The 26,155-nt window shown below is 34.4% G+C and overlaps 3 protein-coding genes and 1 pseudogene across 4 annotated transcripts in view; 2 read left to right on the forward strand and 2 right to left on the reverse strand.

The window, feature by feature from the left end:
- Window positions 1-26,155, reverse strand: part of LOC118047654 (protein ALWAYS EARLY 2) — an 81,034-nt gene that overhangs the window by 50,054 nt on the left and 4,825 nt on the right. The window lies entirely within an intron of this gene.
- LOC118047655 (iridoid oxidase-like) lies at window positions 8,313-10,926 on the forward strand. The gene is made up of 2 exons (XM_035057005.2): window positions 8,313-9,236; window positions 10,068-10,926. The coding sequence occupies exons 1-2, from the start codon at window positions 8,322-8,324 to the stop codon at window positions 10,701-10,703; spliced, it is 1,551 nt and encodes a 516-aa protein (XP_034912896.1). The 5' UTR covers window positions 8,313-8,321; the 3' UTR covers window positions 10,704-10,926.
- LOC118047631 (rab escort protein 1) lies at window positions 13,430-17,756 on the reverse strand. 2 transcript variants are annotated; one of them, XM_035056971.2, is made up of 9 exons: window positions 17,464-17,756; window positions 17,222-17,344; window positions 16,787-16,886; window positions 16,383-16,421; window positions 16,038-16,281; window positions 15,877-15,952; window positions 15,093-15,285; window positions 14,236-14,316; window positions 13,430-13,892 (listed from the first exon to the last, which is right to left on the reverse strand). In XM_035056971.2, exons 1-9 carry the CDS (start codon window positions 17,664-17,666, stop codon window positions 13,797-13,799), a joined length of 1,155 nt encoding a protein of 384 aa, XP_034912862.2. In that variant the 5' UTR covers window positions 17,667-17,756; the 3' UTR covers window positions 13,430-13,796. The 2 variants fall into 2 exon arrangements, with proteins under 2 accessions (XP_034912862.2, XP_073265345.1); XM_073409244.1 differs by having other exon boundaries at window positions 13,432-13,892; window positions 17,435-17,574.
- On the forward strand, window positions 21,950-24,528 carry LOC118047658 (iridoid oxidase-like; annotated as a pseudogene).

Raw genomic sequence — 26,155 nt, forward strand, 5'->3', positions numbered from 1 at the left:
TCCTTTTGAGTGCGCCTTTGAGCCCTTACCTCCATTATTGAGTGCGCCTTTGAGCCCTCATCCCTTAGGTAGTGCGTTTTCTAACCCTACCTCCTTTTGAGTGCGCCTTTGAGCCCTCACCTCCATTTTGAGTGCGCCTTTGAGCCCTCATCCCTCTGGTAGTGCGTTTTCTAACCCTACCTCCTTTTGAGTGCGCCTTTGAGCCCTTACCTCCATTATTGAGTGCGCCTTTGAGCTCTCATCCCTTAGGTAGTGCGTTTTCTAACCCTACCTCCTTTTAAGTGTGCCTTTGAGCCCTCAACTCATTCTAAGTGTGCCTTTGAGCCACCACCAGTCAGGTAGAGCGTTTTGTAACCCTACCTCCTTTTGAGTGCGCCTTTGAGCCCTCACCAACATTTTTCTGGGTAGGTCACCCATTACAATGCGACCAATTCTCCATGTTTTATATCTGGGTAGGTCACCCATTACAATGAGACCACACTTCACATTCTTTCCTTTTTTTCGGGTTAAAGGGGATTGGCGAAAGGAATCTCAGTTTAGCCCAAGCATACACAGGACTTTGGGTCCGATTGAAATTTTAGGTCAATCAAATTTTGAGACGACCAGTTTCGGAAGACCAATGTTTTTTTTCTTTACAACACTTACTATGCACAAATCTTTGCTCCGTAAGCATTGTAAAGAGGGGGGCAACTGTTGTAACCCATTTTTGGGTCCCCATAAAAAAATAATAAATACAAAAAAAAAAAAAAAAAAAAAAAAAAAATGTGCGCCGTACTGGTCGCAGTAACCCGTAGATTAATTCTCTGGGTACTGTACACACAGTAACCCGGTTACTGTGTGCACAGTAACCAGCCCATGCAAAAAAAAAAAAAAAAAAAAAAAAAAAAAAAACAGAAAAGGGCTAAACGGTGCCGTTTTGAACGGCACTGTTCCCCTTTCTTCCCCGCCTAACATACAGCAGAAAAGAAGGAAAAAAGATGTATATTTAATGGCGTTGGTCCCTCCAGCCCACCGACCGCCGGTCCCTCTAGCCCACCGACTGAAGACATTGGCCGACCGCCTACCGCACCGCCGAAACTGAGGGAGGCACGCCTGGACAGCAACGCCCGACCAGCCGCCGCATGACCCCACGATGAAAAAAAAAAAAAAAAACACATGCTCACGGGCTATAAATAGGGGGGAAGAGAAGAGGAAGGGGGAAGGGGAGAGAGGGAACAGAAGAGGTAACAGAAGGGAGAATAGAGTGAGAAGAGAGGAGAGAAGGCAGAGAAGAAGAAGGGAAGAGGCAGAGAAGAAAACGGGAAAAAACAGAGGAGAGAGAGAGAAGGAAAACCGCCGGCCACCGCGAACCGCCAGCGCCGCCGCCACCACCCCTGCTGCATCAGCTGCTGCCAGCATCAACACAGCTCCAGGTAACGTCCTACCTTTCCCGTCATTTTTTTACTTCAGTTCATGCAGAACGTTTACGTTCTGCAGAATTAATTAGCTAGTTACTGTGCTGTGCACAGTAACTAGCTAATTAATTCACATTACTGTGTGCACAGTAACCCCCGGTTACTGTGCATTGCTAATTAATTCTGTGGTCACTGTGTGTACAGTATCCCCGGTTACTATGTGCACAGTGACCAGCCCACTCTTTGGGCCAGGTTCGGCCCAACCCATATATTTGGGCCTGATCCGGCCCATTTCAAAGAAAAAATCATAAATATTTGTTTCAGTATTTTATAATTTTTTAGTGTAATTTTTATGTCATTTCGATTAATATTTGGTGGTATTTTTTTATGTTGTTAAAAATACAAAAATCTGATTTTTAAATACCCGGTTTTCGTCAAAAACTTCCACAAAAATACAAAAAAATTAAAAAAAAGGAGAAAAAAATGTTTTTTTGCATACGGCCAAGTGTCTCAAAGCTAAAAATTCATATTGTATTTTTCATACACCAAAAAAATATTTTAGCATGCATTTTGGCTTTAATAACCAGTTTATTAAAGTCAAGAGAATATTGGCCAATATTTCAAAAACAACAAAAATTTTATTTTGTTTGTCTCTTAGTATCCGGGGTATGACTTTACACGTAATGCGTATTCCGGATATTTAATTCTTTTTTTTTTTGGACAATAGAACCCGGGGTATGACATTACATGTAATGCATATTTTGGACAATAGGAAACCACAACATGACTTAGATTTTATTAGACAAAACAATGCAGCCTATCTTAGGTAGGGCGTAGTTGGGGTGCTAATACCTTCCCTTTACGCAACCAGTCTCCGTGCCCGATCTCTAAAGACCAGTTAAGGTTCCTAGTAACCAGAATACTAGGTGGCGACTCCCAGTCCATATTTTCACATGTAGAGACAAGAATTCCTTGTCTCTCCCTTTTTGCCAGGAATAAATATTCTGATTTTTTTCCCTTGAGGGTGGACGATCGCCGCGCCGCCGCACACGTGCGACAAATCCCAAACTTAAAATTTATTTTTATTTTGTTTTGGGATGTTCGTTAAGAATTTGATGAGGTTTTTTCATAATTCTATTATTTTTGCTTCTTTTTGTTTTTTTTGCTCAAATCTGCTAGTTTTACCAAATTTGTTTTTGAATTCTTGTTATAGTGATGTTTTTTTTTTCTTCTAATTAATTAGATATATTTTATTGATTTGTCTTGATTATTCTTGTATTTTTTTTTTTTTTTTATGTTTTGCTTTTAGCAGAGCCATCAAAATTATCAATTTTTTCTCACGATATATGTTTTGATTTTAGGTTGAACCATGAACAAAACAAGAAGAATTGATTTTTTTTTTTTTGAGAAAAAGAGAACAACTATTGATAACTAACAGCCTAGCGAACCAACTCCAATGTGTAACGTTGAAGTTATGGTTGAGCAACCTTAATGTGCTTCAGTTTATGAAGAACCTACATTGATTAGTGAGCAACCTCTTACTAGAATCGTCATTGCTCATTTAATTAGAGATCCAAGCAATTATCCTTAAATTTGGAAATATCCGGTTAATCAACAAGATGAAATTCGAAGGGCATACATTACTTTGGGGCCATATCAACCTTTGATGTCTGAATATCCGTTGAATGGTGAAAAACATTCTCATCGATTTCAATCTCGTTGGTTCAAAAGTTATCCATGACTTAAATATTTAGAGAAAAATACTGAATTTTATTTTCCTTGCTATTTATTTCCAAGTAAACCATCATTACCGGGTTGATATATTTATAGCTATAATTGATCAACAATTGCAAGAGCTAAATAATAGATTCAATGAGCAGGCGATCGAGCTTCCTAAGTTGAGCACAACTTTAGATCCTATAAATAACTATAAATTATTCAATATTAAAGATATATGCTTACTTATTGACAAGTTCTATCTTGAAGATTTTTCAGACGAAGAAAAAATTCATTTGAGACTTCATTTGTAGCATTATGAGCTTAATGTACCCAATCATCCAAAGTTAAAAAATATGTCATCGATTACTGATTTATGTTAAAGATTGGTTGAAACAGAAAAATCAACAATTTATTTACTCATTGACAGGTTGATTCGGTTTATTTTGACTCTTTCTGTTTCGACAACGACTATTGAATGAGCTTTTTCAGTGACAAAGATTATTAAAATAAGACTTCGTAATTTGATGGATGATGATTTTCTTGCAAATTATTTGATTGTCTATATAGAAAAAGAAATTGCTGAAAGATTCATAATTGATATGATAATCAATGATTTCTATTCTATGAAATAATGATGGGCACAATTAAAACAAATATGTAAGAATCATTCTTTATTATTTTTTACTTTATTTCAAAGTTTATCAAAAATAAATAATGTTTCTTATATACTTTGTATATTTATATTTGATAGGTATAAAGACCAAACAAATTAAAGTGATAAATACATTATGAAGATGAAATTAACTTCATCGCTTTGACTCAATTTGATATTACTCAAAACCTTTTACCTTGTGCAAAGGTCATTATATGTTTGTATTTTTTTATAACTCATATACAATAAATTAAAAAAAAAATATTTTTTTATCTTGTTATATTAATTTTGATATTCCCTAACAAATAATCCTAGGTCTGCCCTTGAGCCGATGGATCTGAATTATAATCACACAATATACTAATTTTATATAGTACAAATATTGTGCCTGTATAATCAAAACCAATAAAAGTTTTGAAAAAAATCTCAAACCCTAATTCAAAATATATTTAGGCCAATCCGATCCTTACAGCACACTATGAATTTCTCATGCTTGCTATCTTTTTCGCACACAAGAATGTGCATGGTTATGCTTAGGAAAAAGACATAGGCCTAAATACGTACTTTGTAGATAATATGTTTTACTTCTGATGGCTTGAGGATTAGTAAAATACTAGTTTTATTAAAGATTTTTTTTCTAGACAAAACAATAATAAATTTATAAAGTTTTCATTGTTTAATGCGTGACATCTTCATATAATAAAAATTTGAAAAGTCGTACACACTTCAATAGAAATCCATAAGAATTTTAATTATTAGAAGAAGACATAACTTAACTATTTAAATCCCGACCACCTTAAATACACACACACACATTTGTTCCCTTTTAACCACCTCAAGATTTACTACCTTCTTAATTACTTTTGTCATCCTTTAAGAACATATTTACATGTAACTTTTTAACTAGTCTGATTTTGATTTGGATGTATTAGAAAGCACGCAATATAATAAGAAATATTATTGCTTTTTCATCCAAAAAATTTAAAATTAAAACATCTATATAACATAATATTATAATTTTAATAATTAATGAGATTAATCTCTAGTCAGTTAAAGTGTGGGAAAAATAAAAAAGAGACGAAGCTTATCGTTTCTAACTTGAAAATGAAAAGAATACCTCTAAAATTTGGAATTTAGTCAAAGGAATCAAATTAGCGCCCTGCAAATTATGCGTTGAGCATTTATGGGCTGGATTCAACCATTAAAACAAATCCAACTCATAAAAAAAAATTGATGCATATGGAATGAAATTAGTAGTGGGGACTAAGTCAATCAATTCGTGCAACATAAGTTAATAAATTCACGTAACATATAGAAGACATGCTGATGGTTTTGGGACCGCAGGATGGGCCGGTAGGGGACCAAGCCGATGGATTTGATTATTGTTTTTTGATTAACATGGGTGTCCGGGCCAGCTTACATGGACCTCGACTAATCCCACGTGCCCTTAAATTAACGATTATGTAAGCCTCCATTCAAGGGCAGAGCCATGAATTTTTCCTCCCCTAGGCTAATAAATAAATATATAATTTTTTTAAATATTAATTATTAACTCATGTACATGAATTTTTGAAGTTAACTGTAAAGTTTTTAATTTAAATACACTACTTAAAATATTAAAAAATAAATTTAAAAGTGAATAAAATTAAAGTGAAAGTAAAAATAAACCCACCATTGAAGTTATATCCTTCGATATCTTGTGGAATATAATTCATCTATAATTGAATCTGAATTGATATTGTAACAACTCTTCAACTGAGATAAAATAGTAATTTCATGTCAATTGAAAAATAAAGTAATTAAATTTTCTATCTCTCTCAATTCCTCTTTCCTTCACTTGATTCTTTCTTAGATTAATGTTTTATAAGTTGGATTTTGTAAGTTTATAAGGTTATTTTCTCACCTTTTGTTTTTTATTTTTTTTCTTTGAATTTTTTTTTTATATTTTTCCCTTACTTCTCTCTCTTTCTCTCTCGCCTTTTTTTTTTCCTGCTTCTGCCCATTCGGCAACATATAAAAAGAAAGAAAAACTGATTTGTTTTATTTTTTAATGGCAAATAACCATTTTAGTACCCTTAATGGGTAATTTTACTTTTATTTGACGATCTTTTTTTCTGTTAGTACTAACAAACTCCGTTCATTCTAAAATTTTAACCAGATCTTATTCAATATATTTAAGATTTCTCATAAAATTTCAGTTCAATTCGATGGTCGGATTGAAAATTATGCCCAATAACGTAAAACTAGTCAAATTGTGATTTTTCATCAAATTTATGAATTTCTCCAAAATTTTTGAAATTTTAACCCAAGCTAAAACATCATATTAGAAGCCTCCATGCAAATTTTCAGAATTTTTTAATTACTCAATCGAGAATTATAATTTGTTTTACATAAAACTAGTAAAACAATATTGATAAAATCTTGACCTGGGCTATAGCCCACCCAAGCCTTTAACATGCCTCTGCCCTTGTTTCTAGTGGCTCCAAGAGGTTTGTGAGACTCGAACTGGTAATTTCTAGAAAACAAATTTAGAAACTGACCAGTTGAACTACACCCCTTAGGATTAATGAATCTAAATTATTTTACACCAAAACTGATGCAGTAAGATTTTGTAAGACTAAAGTATCAATCAAAACCAGATTCACCATGCATCTAATCTGTAATTGTTAAGTATCGAAGATAATTTTTTTTTTTTTTTATTATTATAGTCAAAACTAGTACAAGTTTTGAATAATTCTCAAACCCAATCCTTACCATAATATAATATTTTATTGCTAGTTATCTTTATAGCACTCAAGAACATGCAATGTCATCTCTAAATAAAAACAAATTAGGTCTAAGTACAAGCATATTTATAAAGAAAGAAGGGTGCATTTGTTTTGCAACTACTTTTGCGTTTGCGGTACAAAAAACATAGCAAGGTATTTGATAACTGTAAAAACTACGTTTTATATTGTGGGGTCTACTAAAAAATTGAGTTTGAAACATAGTTTTTATGAAGCAATTTTTACATGTCTTTTTAACCGAGTTTCGTAAAATACTGTTTGTTTTTGCTTTTCATAAGCGATTTTTTAAAAAAAAATGATAATTTTTTATTCTTCCTTTTGTTTCAAATTAATATATATTTTTGGTGTTTTTAGATTATTTTGATGCACTAATATCAAAAATAATTTTTTAAAAATAAAAATACATTATTTTAATGCATTTCTAAGTAAAAGACACTTTGAAAGCAACCGCAACCACATAAGTACCAAACATTTTATACATGTTTTTTGCTGCACATAAACTTCAACCATAATTTTTATCAAACACGTCTAAATTTAACTAACCACACTTTTTTTAAACTTATTTTTTTTTTAAGAACCATAAGCACCAAAGCTACCTAAAAACCAAACACACTCGAAAATGATTAGTATAACACTAAAACCTATAAGAATTCTTTTTTCTAGACAAAAACAATCTTAAATTTATGAAGTGTTCATTATTTAATGCGAAATCTTAACTGAATAAAAAATTGAATTACGCCGTTATCCATAAAAAACTAACTATTACGTACAAGGATACATATACGTGGATGGATAGATAATTAAATCCCAACCACGTCCTCAATATTTCCAAACTTGTTAATTAGTTTTGTCATGCTATCAAATTATGAACGTATGTACCTTGTTAATTAGTCTATTTGGGTTGTTACATAGTAATATAAAATAAGAAATATTATTAGATTCTTGCCCCACAATTTAATTCTAGAATTGAGATAACTTCTTAGTATAATATTATCATTGAATAATTTCTACGGACACCACGATGGGAGGAATGTGGTAGGTGAAACCCATATAAGAAAGACCAAGATAAAAAAACACTAATTACATACTATTTTGTTATTATTTCAAGGTAAAAAAACATCGAGATAATTGAGATAAAAATATGTTTGATTAAATAGATAAAAATATAAATATAAAATAAATATGTTTTTATGATAATTAATTTTGCAGTAAATTTTTATATTTTAAAAATAAAAATTACAAAAAATATATCCTTTTTTTCTCTTTTATTTTGATATAGTAATCGAATTTTAATGCAATGATTACATGCAATTATTCAGTACATATATATTGGTTTAAATTCCTATCAAAAGAAGACAAATACAAATTTTATTTGATAAATGTCAAAGAACCATCTCAATCTAATAGCTTAAGCTGTTAGCTGATGTTCCAAGATATGATTTATATTATTATCTAACACACTCTTTCAAGTGAAAGTCTTTTAGGCTTGAAACTTGCATAGACTCACATTACATTGTGCTTGATTTTTATCAAATAAACAGGAATGATGAGATTCGAACTCGTGACCGCTTGATTATTAAGGCTTTGATACCATGTTAAAAAACTATCTCAACCCAATAACTTAAGCTATTAGATTAGATCTCAAAATATAATTTATATTATTCTTTAATAATCATCATATAATTTAACCTGACATGCATGGAATTCTATATAAATGAAGCCTACCTAGGGTACAAGAAACCATCACTAGTCATACACAGAAAGAAAGATATGGACTATGAAATTGCAGGTCTGGTTCTAGCAGTCTTGCTATGGGTTGCATGGGCAGTGGTGACTCAACGTCGTTACCGTCGTTCAGAAGAGCAAGGGCAGCTACCACCAGGGCCTAGACCACTGCCAGTGGTTGGCAACATCTTCCTGTTGGGCGGGGCACCACACGAGTCTTTTGCCAATTTGGCTCGTGTTCATGGTCCAATCATGACCATTTGGCTCGGGTCCATGTGTAACGTGGTCATTTCCTCAAGCGAAGTGGCTCGTGAGATGTTCAAGAATCATGATGCGGTGTTGGCTGGGAGAAAAATCTACGAGGCTATGAGAGGTGATCTTGGCAATGAAGGGTCTATAATCACAGCCCAATATGGACCGCAGTGGCGCATGTTAAGGCGCTTATGCACCACCGAATTCTTTGTGACTAGCCGCCTTGATGCCATGCAGGGTGCACGAACCAGGTGCATCGATGGCATGCTGCAATACATAGAAGATGATAGTGCCAATGGCACCAGCGCTATTGACCTAGGGAGATACATTTTCTTGATGGCTTTTAATCTTATTGGCAACCTCATGTTTTCGAAAGATTTATTGGACCCAAAATCGGAGAAGGGAGCTAAGTTTTTTCAGCATGCAGGTAAGGTCATGGAGCTGGCAGGTAAGCCTAACATGGCTGATTTTTTGCCAATTTTAAGATGGCTTGATCCACAAGGTATAAGGAGGAAGACACAGTTCCATGTTGCAAGAGCCTTTGAGATTGCAGGAGGGTTCATCAAAGAAAGAACAGAGAGTATGCAAAAGGAAAATAGTAGAGATGACAAGAGGAAAGATTACCTAGATGTCCTTTTGGAGTTTCGTGGTGATGGCGTGGAGGAGCCCTGCAGATTTTCTTCAACAACGATCAATGCGATTGTCTTAGTAAGTAGCATCTCCTTTCCTACGGTTCTGATCTCCTCTGTCCTATCTTTTACACATGCCACTAATTAACAACTCACGGTTTATAAGAGATAAAATAAAAAAGAAATTGAACTTTAAAAGAAACTTCATTGGTAAATCTATATTAATTCGTCTATCCCGTGATCCGAGCCTTCAACTCCGTATTATAACTATGGCTTGGCCATGAAACTATGGTTCCAGATACATAGTGCAAATAAGAAACTAAGTGATTATTGAGACTTGAGAGTGCAAAGTGCAATTAAACCATGTAAAACTAAAGAGTATAATTAAAGATTTTTGGCACAACAAGACATCTATCTATCAAGGAAGGGTTGAGAGAGCAATCGTATATTTTTGGTACACATCATTGCTTGCAAATAAAAAACAAGAAGAGGAGGATATCTGAGTTAATTAATGCTTGAAAAGATCGAATATCAAGAGATTGTCTAGCCTGATAGTTTCTAACAATTTAAATAATTGATGAATTAATAACAATTAAAATAATTGATGGTGGATCCCCTCAACTCCTTTGATAGTTTCTTGGTAAGCATATACTCCTCCAATACTCTATTTTTTATTGTTTGCTTATGTTAACAAAAAAACAATTGATTTTTTTTTAGTGTTTGCCTGTTGGTATATATGTATGGAAAATATGTATTGAAAAGAAATCAATAGAGATCGTGATTTAATACTGAAGCTAATCTCGTAAAATGTTTTTTTTTTTTATCTCTTATAAACCGTGAGTTGTTTTTTTTTAGTATACAAAATTAAATCGCTAACAAACTTAATTATTGTGATGATTTTTTCTTACAGGAAATGTTTACGGCAGGGACTGATACAACAACAAGCACTTTGGAATGGGCCATGGCTGAGCTTCTACGTAACCCTAGAGTGATGAAGACAGTCCAATCCGAGTTGAGAAGCACCATTGGCCTCAACAAGAAGCTCGAAGATACAAACATGGAGAATCTCCCATACCTAAAGGCAGTCATCAGAGAAACACTGAGGCTTCACCCTCCTCTCCCTTTTTTAGTCCCGCACATGGCCATGAACCCTTGCAAGATGCTCGGCTATTACATCCCTAAAGAGACAACAATTCTAGTTAATGTGTGGGCCATTGGAAGGGATCCAAAGACTTGGGATGACCCTCTGGTTTTCAAGCCAGAAAGGTTCTTGGAACCAAACATGGTGGACTACAAAGGTCGTCATTTTGAGTTCATACCATTTGGTTCTGGCCGTAGAATGTGCCCTGCCATGCCGCTCGCTTCTCGTGTCCTTCCCTTGGCTCTTGGATCGCTCTTGCTTTCATTTGATTGGATTTTGCCAGATGGTCTCAAGCCAGAGGACATTGACATGACTGAAAAAATAGGGATAACACTTAGAAAAAGTGTTCCCTTAAAGGTCATACCGACACCTTACAAGGGGTCATCGGATCATTATGGGTTCTGAGTAGATATGGGATATTCCCAAATTTCTACTGGTATAACAAAACGTAGTTATAAAATGGGTAATAACAGATCAATCTTGGTATCCTATTGACTCAGGCTCGGACTTATATCTAAGTTACAAAATGTTGTGTTAGTATTGTATTCAATTTAGCTGTTGGAGTCATATATTTGATTCTTAATTTGTATGTGTATGGATATTAATGTCTATCTATATATAATCTAGTTGTGGATAAGTTTTTTTTAATTAATTAGCATTTTTTGTGTTGCAGTTTAACCTATTTTTCAAACTAATTTTCAATGTTTTTAGGTGTTTTTCAATGATTTTGATGTATTGATGTTAAAAATAAAATAAAATCTGAAAAAGACATATTTTTAATTGAAAAACACTTTCAAAAAGCACTCTGCACTGCATTAACAAACGCACACTAAAAATGCCACTACCCATTTCTAGGTTATTCCCTTAAATTTACCCCCTTTTTTCCCTTTAAAAATAAAAATAAATAATAATAGTAAGGAGACTGGCGATGAGGAAAAAGCTCGATGAGAAAGGATTTCAAATATGCATAATATCAAGTTGCAATTTTGGACGAAGTCGAAACCCTGATCGTACCCCTTTGTGCCCAAAACTAAAGAAACAATGCAAATCCAATATCAAATTAAATAATTATTGGATGAATCTGAATAAGAATTAAATACAAGGACATAATTAGATTTTTAATAGGCTAAATTGATTTAATCATTGGTCAAATTAAAAGTTTAATTATGTTTAAGAATTAATTTGAGTCGAATTAAAGGATTTAATTAGGTGCAAAGACTTAATTATACTCTGAATGGGTCAAATTAATTTTATTAAGGGTTTAATTGGAGAAAAATTAAGTTTGAGAGCCTAATTTTAGCAGGATTCCATGTATTGAGATCAAGAAATCCAAGGCCAAAGTTGGTAGATAAATCAATGTTTTTTCTTCGTCTGCCTCTTCCACCTCTCTCTCCTCCGTTTTTTCAGCCACCACTACCTCATACCACCATGACCAAGAGTGGCCTAACCTTCTCCACCAACCCATCTGCTCACTGGTAACAGTGACAACCACCACCATCGCCAACTTCTTCATCTTCTTTCTCTCCATTGCAATCTTCCTGTACCTCAGGAGCGTTAACTTCTCCACCTCATCCTTTTCGGCAGCCACACCCCCATACCAGACCTCCTAACAATGGCAGCAACACCTCCTCCATATCACGTAACCTTCTCCTTTTCTCCTCCCTTTCTTGTTTTTCTTCTTCTTCTTTTTCTACATGTAAACGTGCAAAACATGAATTATAATTCACGTTCTGCCATTTGTAAGCACAACTTTGTCACTGGGTTGAGCTAGTGACTAAGTTATGTTGGGTTTGACCCATTCTGCCTAGCTATCATAATCTAATTTCAAGTTTCTAAAAAAAATGATAATAAAAATATAATTCGGATTAATCAACCATGCACAATTATTCAGAACGACAGGTGGATAGACAAACTGAGATCTTATTGAAGAAACATTAAAACATGATTTGAGAATGTGATCAAAACAACATAAATTGAAGGTTTAAGGACTACCAAGGATAAAATTATAAATGTTTGGTTAAAACTGTGATTGAATAAATAATAGTTTAATGTGTTTGGTAAAAAATACTTTTCAAATTAAGGTTATAAAATAACTAAATACACACACACACACACAATATTTAAATTAAAAACCTTCAATATTAATATATATATATATATATATATTAATATTGAAGATTTTTAATTTAAATATTGTAGATTTAACTACTCTGATTACATTATTGAATAGATAACACTTTTATATTAAATATTTTTTAGTGTTCCATTAACCTATCTACAATTCCATCACGTAAGAAATTCTTCCGATAAAGACTATAGTTTCCATAGTTTTTTGAGCATGCAACAAAATCAATTAAAATATCATCAGGAACAAAATTGAGATTGCGATCAAATTCTGCAAATGCTACGTCATCATGCGATCTCTTTCTAATTTATGTAGTGTCATTGAAAAATATTAAACATCAGTTTTTCAAGTAAAACACAATTAAAAAAAAAATAGATTTTTTTTACTGGATCTAGTCCAGCCGGAATAGTATAGAATAAAATTTAGACCGAATCTGGTCCAGCCAGAACAATGGAGACATTCTCCACTCTCCACACAAAGGAGAGTGAATATTCACTCTCCACTGTTTACATTTGTAATTCAATCTTATTTTACAAAAGTGAATAGCCACTATGTGGAGGCAGAGATAAGCAGCGTGAAACTACTTTTTGCATTTAAAACACGAAACATGGTGAGTCTCTCATGAAATAAAACACATTTTCTTAGTTACCAAATAATTATTTTTTATGGTGTACTTTAAAAGTAGAAGCAACTACATAAACAAACACCCTTTTAAGTTGGATGGGCTGATGATTCTGACTTTTTTATAATTTGTTTCAAAAATAAAAACAACCACAACCACATAAACAACCACCGTCTAGGTTGGAAGGCCGTGATTCTGACCCCCAGACTTTTTCTATTTTAGGATAGGAAGTTCAAAGAGCTAAAAAGAATTTGTAAATTGGGAGTCTTCCATTTCTCCTCCATTTAACCTAATACTGTTTAGAATGTTGGCAGGCTGTGCATAATATGACGTCAATGGATCAAAGAACAAAGATAACGAGCAAACTAATAATTGTTGAAATCAACAAATTTCCACTGATTACGGATTCACTTGTCATGTTTACAAAGAAGTATTTTAACTCTATCATCAAGTTTTCATGTAACAGTGATCTATCTGATGCGTTTTATCATGTTTTACAACAAATAGTTGCTTGAAAAGCCAAGCATCTCTGAATTTTTGAAGTTCTCAAAACAGGAAACGTGTGTAGTAGCATCACATTTGTTTTCCCCTCAACTGCTTTAACAAATATGCATAGAGCTTCATAAACCACTCGATGCCACCACAACTACAACGCACCAGGTACATAATGCCCGGATAATTGCTGGCAGAGATAGGGAAGTGATTGAATACAGCAGCATAATTAGCAAACTGATCCAGTTCAGCATTATATCTAGGTCTCTAGAGTGAGTCCAATATCATCCTCGGAATTCTCAGGTGGAGTTGTCTCTGGGAAATTTTCTTCATTTGGATACATCTCCTGAAAGAGCTGTCAAGTAGAAGCACTAGTATTGAATTCTCAGTCGGTCAAAACAAATGAAAAACTCCCTAGTGTCACTGAACTATGTCTAATCACATAACAGGCAAGAGGACAATAAAGAGATCATGAAACAATCAACGAGCGACATCTGTGGGTATACAATGTGATCTAGTAAGCATGCATATTGGCTTGTGGTTGTTGAATCACTGACATTAATTTTCCTATTTAACAACTTGTTGGATGGGACATAAAAGAGAAAGCAGGAATACACTCAAGTGATGATATACAGAAATTAGGCATTTAGGATAATAGAACCTGAAGCATCATAAACGTTAAATAGAGGATAACATACCTTCAAAGCTGCATCTAATATATCGTTGTAATTCAGATTTCCATCGGGCATGGGAGCAAAGTTTATAGAATCAAATCGACCCTGAAACAAAAGAGATGGCATACCATTATCAACCTAAATGCATGCACATCTATATCCATCACTTTCCAAAAAATTACAAATTTACTCAAGCAACGTTTAATAAAAGAAAGTCAATCCAACTCAAGGTCATAGATTAAAAGGAATTAAAGCAAGCAAGAGTAATAACCTATTGAAACCATTAAAGCACACCCATTCATTCAGCTTAAAAATGATCATAGGATCTAGTTAGGAAAGTTAAAATGGATCGAGGCTGGTCTCTAATGTGAGTTCAGGATTGATTTGACTGATGACAGTGGCAGAAAAAAGAAAGATGAAGCAGGAGATCATTGAGCAACAGTTCATGGTTGAACTGAAGGGACTCGTAAGTGACCTGCTGAGACAACTTTGATGGACTCCACATGCCCAAAACAAGTACAGGAAGAAGAAAATAGAGGCAGCTGGAACATGCAAGGAAGAAATTCAATAAAATCAAGAGAATAAATTGAAGGAGGGAGGGAGATTCAAGAGAGGAAGAAGGGAACACAAGGGCAGCAGCAATCAGGTTCTAACACTCCAGATAGGCAGGCACGTGCCAGAAGAGAAGTAACCTGAAGCTTTTATGATGAGGCACCCTATGTACTAAGCCCCACATGTGAGCTTAGTGTAAGCTGAACTTGAAACTACCAACACATAAGATAAAACTAAACCGCCTTATAACCCCCACTTGTGTGCATGAGCACATGTGTGCACACATGAGATGCTAATAGTAAGAGACGAAAGTTAAAGACGTGAAGCACCGTAGACATCTCCTGCATATACAACCCGCTCCAAATGACAGTGGGTTTCTCTTCACTAGTCTCACTCTGAACTGTGGAACTGCTTTCAGAATTTACAGGATCAGGAAAAGTCAGAAGGGCATTCATAGCCGCATTTAGTAACCTCTTCCCTTGAATGGCATCATCACACAAAGCTGAAAGATAGAGCACAAACCTGAAACAAATAATCAGAGAAATTGTTAACTCAAGGATCTCATATTCTTTTGAGAGGCAGGGGGTTATTGTACTATGGGAAGTATTAGTTCTCAATGAAAGAATAAGACATCCATTATTATCACCTTAATGATGCTACGACTGTGGAAAAATTTTGAAGAACATAATTAGATGTCTATTATCTCCTTGTAAAGGTTTTCATCCCAAGCAGGATCTACAAGACATTCGCTAGATATAATCCTAGACCTCAAAAATCTTTTGATTGAAGCAGGATTTCAAAGGATAAATAGAAATAGCACTACAAAAGTTTCAAAAGACAACAAAATGAGATTCGAAATTTCTACTAGCTACCTTTCCAACTTGTCACGGTTAATATATGTATTTCTAATGTACTAGTTATTTTGAACCCTCTCCAAAAGAGTCCACATAAATCCAGGAATGGGGTGAGCAAGGACAAGGTCTCCCTAATATTTTTCATGTTGATCTTGCATGATTACTCATGTTACAAATGCAGTCCTAACAGGTACTCAGCAGTAGAATCAGAAGTCAAGGAAAGTAAAAACATAAAAGAAAGTGGCTGGTGGTAACTCACATGCCCAAAGGACAAACAGCCAAGTTGCCACTTATTTGGAGAGCTCGAATTGATGTAATCTGCTCAGGGTACAGGGCTGGACAAAAGGGATAAAAAGTTTGAGCCGTATGATTCCTATAAACTCAATAAGGAACAGAAATGAAACTATATGCTGATCTTACATTGAGGGGGGTAAACAACCAGAAGATTTGACGTATCTGGCTTCAAGGAATTTCGTGTGATGCATATCCCTCTGGCCACCTTCCCTTTAACATCTCTGGTGCTCAAAAAGTTAAAACTTTCATGCAGAAGATCCGATGGAGAGGTTGATGGTGAGGCAAGTGTAAAGGATGGATCCAGAACCAGCTTCTGGCTAAATATGTCCTGGCCAGAAGCCAATCGAACACCTTTGTAACTCCCACTATCCTGGAAAAAAAAGTTAAGGAAGGATAATTCATTTGCCCTAACAGGTGACTGTAACATTTTATGTCGTCCATGTATTAAACATTATAAGCATATTTTAGCACCTTTTCCATAAGTAACGCAGTCACTGGCATTCGCAGAACCTGTATGACAGAAGTCTCGAAAGCAGGTGAGCATGTTAGCTTGACAAAGCAACAACTCTTTTTGTTCACTTTATAACAAAGTTCTATAGTATAATAGGTAAACATTATTTGCAATTTTTTTATGTTCCCGCAAAATATAAGGAAAAAATAGCACAAGTACGCCTGTGACCATTCTTCTGAAAATCAAATAACACCCAAGTATCTAAAGCAGCAGAACAGATCAAACAGTGTCAATCACATTTAGGAACAAGTTACTTACACAACACATGGACAAAACAGAATATATCAGATTTAACTATTAACCAAAAATGATAGTTCATATTTCACCAAGAGAAAGAAGCCACAGTTTCTTTCAGTGAACTTACGTAAATGCAACCTTTGACAGCAAAGCGGCGGCTAAAGGCTTGTGGCAGTTCCCCTTGACCATAAATGGGATAGATTAGGGCCCCGGAAGCATTTGTAAACCTGAAAGGAGTAAGAATTATAAACAACAAACTTAAAGCAAATCGATGTAAATTGCTTAACTAATACAACATTCCAAGCCATAAATCAAGGTTAGATTTTTAGTTGCCAGTACAGAACTAGAACTCAAAACATTTTTTCCCTCTTTATCTGCTCCTACCCTACACTTTCTGTGGTGTTCAATACTGGAAGGAAAAATAATATAATCTTGTAGTTAACGCAATATGTGTTTATGATCAAGATATCATACAAGTCGCAAGCGCAGCTCTACAGCACACCTAAATTTTAAACCAGAGAATAACTGCTTAACTATAAAAACAGAATAAACAAGAATTAACCTCCCAACTGATGACTGGTATAGAGCCAAACGATCTATTCCATCTTTAGTCTTGAGCAAATTTTGGCAAACCCCCATGTCATCTTGATCATAATCTGCCATAGCAATAGCATACAGAATAATCCTGCAGACAAGCAGAGATAACCAAAATCCAGTAAACTTTAGACCAAACAGGGAAACAAAACGCACAAATAACAAATAAACTCTTGCTAACTGATAGAGAAAGGCAACAGCAGTCTGTACGATCTAATCTTTGGAGGCAACCGCATTTTTGACAAGTACTCAACAAATGGCCTCTCCAAATCCTCATCTGAAATCTTCGTCTTCCCTTCCTCTTCATCATTATCATTCCCATTCCCATCATTACCAGAAGTACCCGCCCCCACTGTGGCAGCCAAGTGCCCTTGCACCAGCTTGAAAAACCTCATCAACTGATTCTTTTCCATCAGAGTCAAACTCTTATCCTTAAATATGGCAGCTCTGGAATCTGGCACATTCCATAACTTTCCATTCCCATCACCAACAAAACTGGCATCAATACTTAAATATGGCAGCTCTGGAATCTGGCACATTCCATAACTTTGAAAGAGAGTTTTCAAAGTTACGAAAAAGAGAAGCGCTCTTAGAGAGAGAAAGAGGGATGTTGCCGCGAAACTTGAATATAAAGGTCGGCTGGCCAATCAGATATTTTTCTGTATATTTGTTTTTTTCTTGTTTTGCACAGTTTTGTTTTTGTTAATCACCGTACACGTTGGTGAGTGGAGTATTGTATGGTATGATCTTGTGGTTACTGGTTTGGGTTTGAAGGGATAATTATAGCAGATTCAATTTGAAAGTTTTTGTTGTGGGAATGGCCCTTGAATTTATGGGTATTTGTATTTGGTTACCAAAAAATTTGAGAATAATGGGCCTCAAAGTTTTTTTTTATTGAGAGATGGTCCCTCATTTAAATATTGTGCATAAAGTTTTTAAATCCGACACTTCCCATGACTTGCCCCAAGGCTTGGATCACAAGTCTGGTAGGTTTATTTAGGTCAATTTAATATGATATTGTTTCAAGATTTTTTTTTAAATAAATGACATCATTTTAAAAAACAACAAAAAAAAATTAGCTGATTTTTGACAAAATAGCAAGTGAGCTCACTGGTTCGATCAAATTTTAATCAAGTTAATTTTCGGGTGGCTTAATTTGAAACTTGACCAAGGCCAAGTTTCTTGTTGAGCTTGTGTACAAAGTTATCAAAATCAGCCCGGTCTAAGGCTTGGATTACAAGTTGAGTGGATTAACTCAAGTCAATTTAAAATAGTATTCTTTCAATATTTAGAAAAAAATAAAATAATATTTTTTTGAAAAAAAATCAAATTAAATTTTAACCAAGTCGGGAGCAGCCGCTAAATCAATTAAGTTAATTTATATCAATTTAATTTTAAACTCAATCTCAATGGAATCTCAAATTAACAATTTATCAAGTTGACTCATTGGTTCGGGACAAGTGAGATAACATTGGTTACTAAAAGCTATATCCTATAAAATTAACGATGTGAACATGTGGATGATACTGAGTTTATATGGTAAAATTGTATGACCAGCACCTAGTTATTTGTGGTGAAGTTTAGGTTAAGTTGAATTCGGAAGCTTAAGAGGGCAAAAAAAAAAAAAAAAACCCCTTTCCATGCAATCCAAAAATGACAATCCTCCCATGAAATGTCAAGTAAACTGATTTAGTTTAAAAGGAAAAGATACCATCAAATCAAAGCAAGATAAAATCAGTACTAATGCAACAATTCACAAACATACTAGCTCTAAAATACCAACTTATTATTTTGTGTTTGGTATTATTATGTATGATATTTTAAAGAAATATAAATATATTAAAATAATATTTTTTTAGATTTTATTTATTTATAACATAAAAACATTAAAATTAAGAAAAAACATTTAAAAATATCAATATGATTTTTTTTAAATGAAAAATAATTTAAAATATTTTGAAAAACAAAAGTAAGTGCAACACCAAACATACACCTGTTATTAAACTAATAAACTCTTCCCTAAATTTATTTGCCTTCAACATTTATTCTCGTAAAAGATCGAATAGAAAGGACACCAATAGCACTAGATATCCCCAACACAACATGTTAATCATATATATATATATATATATATATATATATATATATATATATATATAGAGAGAGAGAGAGAGAGAGAAAATAATTATATTTTTAATCGAATAGTGTTTGTGTACTTTATATTGGCATAGTAAACACATATATGTATAGATATATATATTACTTTGTTATTTTATATTAAATAGTAAATAATAATTGGGTAATGGACATCAAAATAAATACTCGAAACATAATAAACAAAATTTTTAATTTTTAATTTTTTTTCTTGATAAATAATAAATATAATAAAAACATGATCTATGAAAAATAAGCAATGTTGTCGCCAAACTTCAAAATCTCTCTCCTTAACGGTGGCAAGCCAATAATCATTTTTCTGCAATTTGAAGCTCTTGCTTTTACTTTCATGGTAAATGGTCACCAATCTTTGATTTGGTGGATGCATCCTGGTTTGCAATATTCTCTCTTGTGACAATTTCATTGCAGATTGGTGTTGGTACGTAGATGAGCTGAGTAATCATTTGAATCTCCAAGAAGAGTAAAGTCTCCACACCATGTCCTCTTGAATCAAGGTCTTTGTGAATAAATGTTTTAGTTCCCCATCAGTTGGATGTTCTTGATCTGTTCCTGCTCCTAACCCTTGTACGAATCACCTTGATGAAAGTAATTTAAGGCTGCGAGTGATTAATGAATTTTGAGAAGAATTACGCATGGATGAATTGGCCTAGCTAGCATAATGCATGATCCATGAATTAGATGTGAAAAAACAAATCGAATTTCTTCCCTGCGACCTTAGCTAGCTAGTCATGGGTGAATTCTATTTACCACTCTGGTTCATAAGAGCTGCCATGGCTAATAAACAGGGGCGGAGCCTGAACTTTATCAGGAGAATTATTTTAGATAATGTTGATGGCTTTGGGACCGCAGGAGGGTACTACATAAGTTAATCAATTCTTGCAACATAAAGCTAACCAATTCACGTAACATATGAGATAATGTTTATGGCTTTGGGACCGCAAGAGGGATAGGGGACCGCCGACGGATCTGAATTATTGTATATCTTAGCTGAGGTAGTGAGGTTTTGGAAGATTTCATCCATCAAAATCAAAATCAGATTATATTTTAAAATCTAACCAATTCACCATGCATGCATCACCATCTATAATTGTTATTATATACAAAGAATGTCACAGTAAATAGAAAAGAAACAATCCCACAAGACAATGATTTTATATAGTACGAATGTGCCTGTATCCACAAGCAAAGAGAGATTTCTTATTATAATCAAAACCAATAAAAGTTTGGAAAAAAATCTCAAAAATATATTTAGGCCAGTCCGATCCTCACAGCACACTATGGATTGCCCATTCTTGCTATCTTTAATTCGCACACAAGAATGTGCATGATTGTACTTGTTTTAAATTAAAAGATTTCGCATAAAAGATTGCATTAAAAAATAATATAAAATCATCATCAAAGCTCTTACCTTCACTTGAGAGATTGTATTTACGCATTAATTACTAGTTGCTTTCTTGAGTGTTGATTGGAGGCTCCTTCTTTGCCATGCACCTCTAGTCTCTTGTAGTCTCTCCTTCTTCTCTTCCTTGTACGTGGTCAAGTTTCAATGAGATTAATTAATCTCTGGTCAGTTAAAGTGTGGGAAAAATAAAAAAGAGACGAAGCCTATCGTTTCTAACTTGAAAGTGCAAAGAATACCTCTAAAGTTCGGAATTTAGACAAAGGAGTCAACTTAGCTCCTTGCAAATTATGCATTGAGCTAGCATTTATGGGGTGAAATCTATAAAACTAATCAAACTAAATTGATGTATTTGGATTTCATCAAGAAAATTGATGTATTTGGAATCAAATTAGTGGGACTAGCTAATTAAGTCAATCAATTAATTCATGCCGCATATAAGTTAATCAATCCACGTATAACAAGAAGATACGTCGATGGGTTTGGGACCGCAGGAGGGGTATGGGGGACCAAGCCGATGTATCTGAATTATGCATTATTAGCTTATAATGCAGAAAGAATTGTCTTTATGCATTATTAGCTTCTTTCTTGGGTGATTGGAGGCTATTCTTGTAGTCTCTAGCATAGTTTTTATATCTAGCCCGGTGGCCGGCTCGGTTTCTGGATCTTGACCGGGTCACCAGGTTATCTGGGTTAATTTTTTTTTTTTAAAACAAATCAAAATAACATCATTTTAGTAAAAAAAAAAAGTTAACGGGTTGTAACCGGGTTTTTGATCTGGTCTTGCCGGGTCAACTGGGTCGCCAAGTCACACCGGTTTTCCTTTCCCCCGTTTTTATTTCAATCGGTCCGGTTCCAGTCCCGAGTTAGCCGGATCCTGAGTTGACCTGCCGGGCTGGGTTTTAAAACAATGTTCTCAAGTCTATTGCACTGTCTATTGCACTGTCCAGGCTGTGCCCCTTTTTTTTATATATTTTATGACAGCAAGGAATACATGTACTAAGCTAAAAACAACAAATAAATGTCATTATCAAGAAATTGAAATGAATTTGTCACTATTCATTCTTGTAATGTATACCATCGCATATATATTGGTTTAGATTCCTATCAAAAGAAGACGAATAAAAGTTTTACTTGATCAATATACAATGTTTAACCTGACATGCTTGGAATTCTATATAAAATGGAGTCTACCTAGGGTACAAGAAACCAGCACTAGTTATACACACAAAGAAAGATATGGACTCTGAAATTGCAGGTCTGGTTCTAGCAGTCTTGCTATGGGTTGCATGGGCAGTGGTGACTGAACGTCGTTACCGTCGTTCAGAGGAGCAAGGGCAGCTACCACCAGGGCCTAGACCATTGCCAGTGTTCGGCAACATCTTCCAGTTGGGTTGGGCACCACACGAGTCATTTACTAGTTTGGCTCGTGTTCACGGTCCAATCATGACCATTTGGCTCGGGTCCATGTGTAACGTGGTCATTTCCTCGAGCGAAGTGGCTCGTGAGATGTTCAAGAATCATGATGCGGTGTTGGCTGGGAGAAAAATATATGAGGCTATGAAAGGTGATTTTGGCAATGAAGGGTCTATAATCACAGCCCAATATGGACCGCATTGGCGCATGTTAAGGCGCTTATGCACCACCGAATTCTTTGTGACTAGCCGCCTTGATGCCATGCAGGGTGCACGAACCAGGTGCATCGATGGCATGCTGCAATACATAGAAGACGGTAGTGCCAATGGCACCAGCGCTATTGACCTAGGGAGATACATTTTCTTGATGGCTTTTAATCTTATTGGCAACCTCATGTTTTCGAACGATTTATTGGACCCAAAATCGGAGAAGGGAGCTAAGTTTTTTCAGCATGCAGGTAAGGTCATGGAGCTGGCAGGTAAGCCTAACATGGCTGATTTTTTGCCAATTTTAAGATGGCTTGATCCACAAGGTATAAGGAGGAAGACACAGTTCCATGTTGCAAGAGCCTTTGAGATTGCAGGAGGGTTCATCAAAGAAAGAACAGAGAGTACGCAAAAGGAAAACAGTAGAGATGACAAGAGGAAAGATTACCTAGATGTCCTTTTGGAGTTTCGTGGTGATGGCGTGGAGGAGCCCTCTAGATTTTCTTCAACAACGATCAATGTGATTGTCTTTGTAAGTAGCATCTCTTTTCCTTTGGTTCTGATCTCTTCTGTCCTATCTCTTACACATGCCACTAATTAACAACTCACGGTTTATAAGAGATAAAATACAAAAAAATCAATTCAGATTGAACTTTAAAAGAAACTTTATTGGTAAATCTATATTAATTCGTCTGTCCCGTGATCGGAGCCTTGTTCCGAATAAACTCTGTATTATAACTATGGCTTGGACCATGGAAATGTTTCTAGATACATGGGGTAAATAAGAAACTAAGTGATTATTGAGAGTGCAAAGTGCAATTAAACCATGTAAAACTAAAGAGTATAATTAAAGATTTTTGGCACAACAAGACATCTATCTATCAAGGAAGGGTTGAGAGACCAATCGTATATTTTTGGTACACATCATTGCTTGCCAATAAAAAACTAGAAGAGGAGGATATCTGAGTTAATTAATGCTGAAAAGATCGAATATCAAGATATTGTCTAGCCTGATAGTTTCTAACAATTAAAATAATTGATGGTGGATCCCCTCTACTCCTTTGATAGTTTCTTGGTAAACATATACTCCTTCAATACTCTATTTTTTATTGTTTGGTTATGTTAACAAAAAAACAATTGATTTTTTTTTAGTGTTTGCCTGTTGGTATATATGTATGGAAAATATGTATTGAAAAGAAATCAATAGAGATCGTGATTTAATACTGAAGCTAATCTCGTAAAATGTTTTTTTTTTTTTATCTCTTATAAACCGTGAGTTGTTTTTTTTTAAGTATACAAAATTAAATCGCTAACAAACTTAATTATTGTCATGATTTTTTCTTACAGGAAATGTTTACGGCAGGGACTGATACAACAACAAGCACTTTGGAATGGGCCATGGCTGAACTTCTACGTAACCCTAAAGCACTGAAGACAGTCCAATCCGAGTTGAGAAGCACCATTGGTCTCACAAGAAGCTCGAAGACAAAGACATTGAGAATCTCCCATACCTAAAGGCAGTCATCAGGGAAACACTGAGGCTTCACCCTCCTCTCCCTTTTTTAGTCCCGCACATGGCCATGAACCCTTGCAAGATGCTCGGCTATTACATCCCTAAAGAGACAACAATTCTAGTTAATGTGTGGGCCATTGGAAGGGATCCAAAGACTTGGGATGACCCTCTGGTTTTCAAGCCAGAAAGGTTCTTGGAACCAAACATGGTGGACTACAAAGGTCGTCATTTTGAGTTCATACCATTTGGTTCTGGCCGTAGAATGTGCCCTGCCATGCCGCTCGCTTCTCGTGTCCTTCCCTTGGCTCTTGGATCGCTCTTGCTTTCATTTGATTGGATTTTGCCGGATGGTCTCAAGCCAGAGGACATTGACATGACTGAAAAAATAGGGATAACACTTAGAAAAAGTGTTCCCTTGAAGGTCATACCAACACCTTACAAAAGGTCATCGGATCATTATGGGTTCTGAGTGGTCATGGGATATTCTAAAATCTCTACTGGTATAACAAAACGTAATTATCAAATGGGTACAACAAATCAATCTTAGTATCTTGTTGATTTGAAACTGATCCAAGTTATATTTCATTTTGAGTTGGATTTTTTTACCAAAATCATATCATTTTATTATAAAAAATAAATAAAACATTGTTTTGGTAGGAAAAAAAGAAGAACAAAGAAGATAGACTCGCAACCTAAATTAATAGGCCGAGCTAGACTAGGCTTGGTCTTATATCTAAGTTACAAAATGTTATATTAGTATTGTATTTACATTTGATTTTTAATTTGGTAGGTGCATGTATATTAATGTTTGTCTATATATAATCTAGTTGTGGAGAAGTTTTTTTTTTTTTTTTAATTAAGAGTGTGTTTAATAATGTGGTTTTAACATGTTTTTTCAAAACTAATTTTAATTTAGGTATTAAATTAATGTTCTTAGGTTTTTTTTTTATGGTTTTTGATGTATTGATGTTAAAAATAAATAAAATCTAAAATAATATCATTTAGATGTATTTTCAATCGAAAAAAAACCTTTTTAAAAACACTATGTACTGTATTAACAAGCACTCATTAAAAAGATTAATTAAAAAGGTAAGATGTTGAATAATTAAGCAATCTTAGATTTAATGATTAATTTATTATTAGACCGGTGCTTGTGCTATGTTGCGGGCACATACTATTTTTCTAGTAATATTTTTAGACATCGTAAACATGTTTTTTTTTTTTAAAAAAAACCTAATTACTTGGGTTATAGGTTTAACCAACTAAAATAAGTTGGCTTATTTTACTCATATGGATACAAAGAGAGGCAACAATAGCAAACATGAATATATATATATCACGATAACATAAGAAAAAAAAAAACTTTATCCAAGAACAAAAGGACATTATTGTTATTTTCTAGCCAATTAATATGGAAGGACGAAACTAGGTAAAAAACAGGATAAAAAAACTGGTGTGAGCTATTTCGAGCTAGTATGGTAGACATGTAATTTGGACATTAATGGGTGGGATAGTTTGGATTAACTTGGAAAACTTGTTTCTTAAATCATGAGACTGAGATAATTCAATAAAAAAAGAAATTAAAGATAACCTCAAAGCTATTTTTATTATATATATAAAAAAAAACAACGTCGAACAACAATACCGGAAAGCTAGTGTTAGCTATTTCAAGGCAGCACAATAAACATATAATCTAGACATTAAGGGGCAAGATAGTTTGGATTAACTTGTAAAGCCTGCTTCTTAGGTCATGAGACCGAGATAATTCCATAAAAAAAACAAATTAAAGATAACCTCAAAGCCATTTTTTATTAAAAAAAACAATATCGAACAACAATACCGGAAAAGCTGGTGTTAGCTATTTCGAGCCAGCACGGTAGACATGTAATATGGACATTAAGGGGCAAGATAGTTTGGATTAGCTTGGAAAACTTGCTTCTTAGGTCATGAGACCAAGATAATTCCATAAAAAAAGAAATTAAGGATAACCTCAAAGCCATTTTAATATATATAAAAAACAAAAAACAACATCGATCATCAATACCGGAAAGAAAACTAAGAAAAAAAAGATGTCAACTCCTATTAGCTTTTCAAACTCGTGAATCGGCTTATCATATCGAAAGCATTATACATAAAAAAATTATGAAGCCTAATCCTAGGAAATAAAACATTGAAGGATGACTTGAAAAAAAA

Source organism: Populus alba, chromosome 5 (assembly GCF_005239225.2).
Source record: "Populus alba chromosome 5, ASM523922v2, whole genome shotgun sequence".
In the NCBI taxonomy this organism is placed as follows: domain Eukaryota; kingdom Viridiplantae; phylum Streptophyta; class Magnoliopsida; order Malpighiales; family Salicaceae; genus Populus; species Populus alba.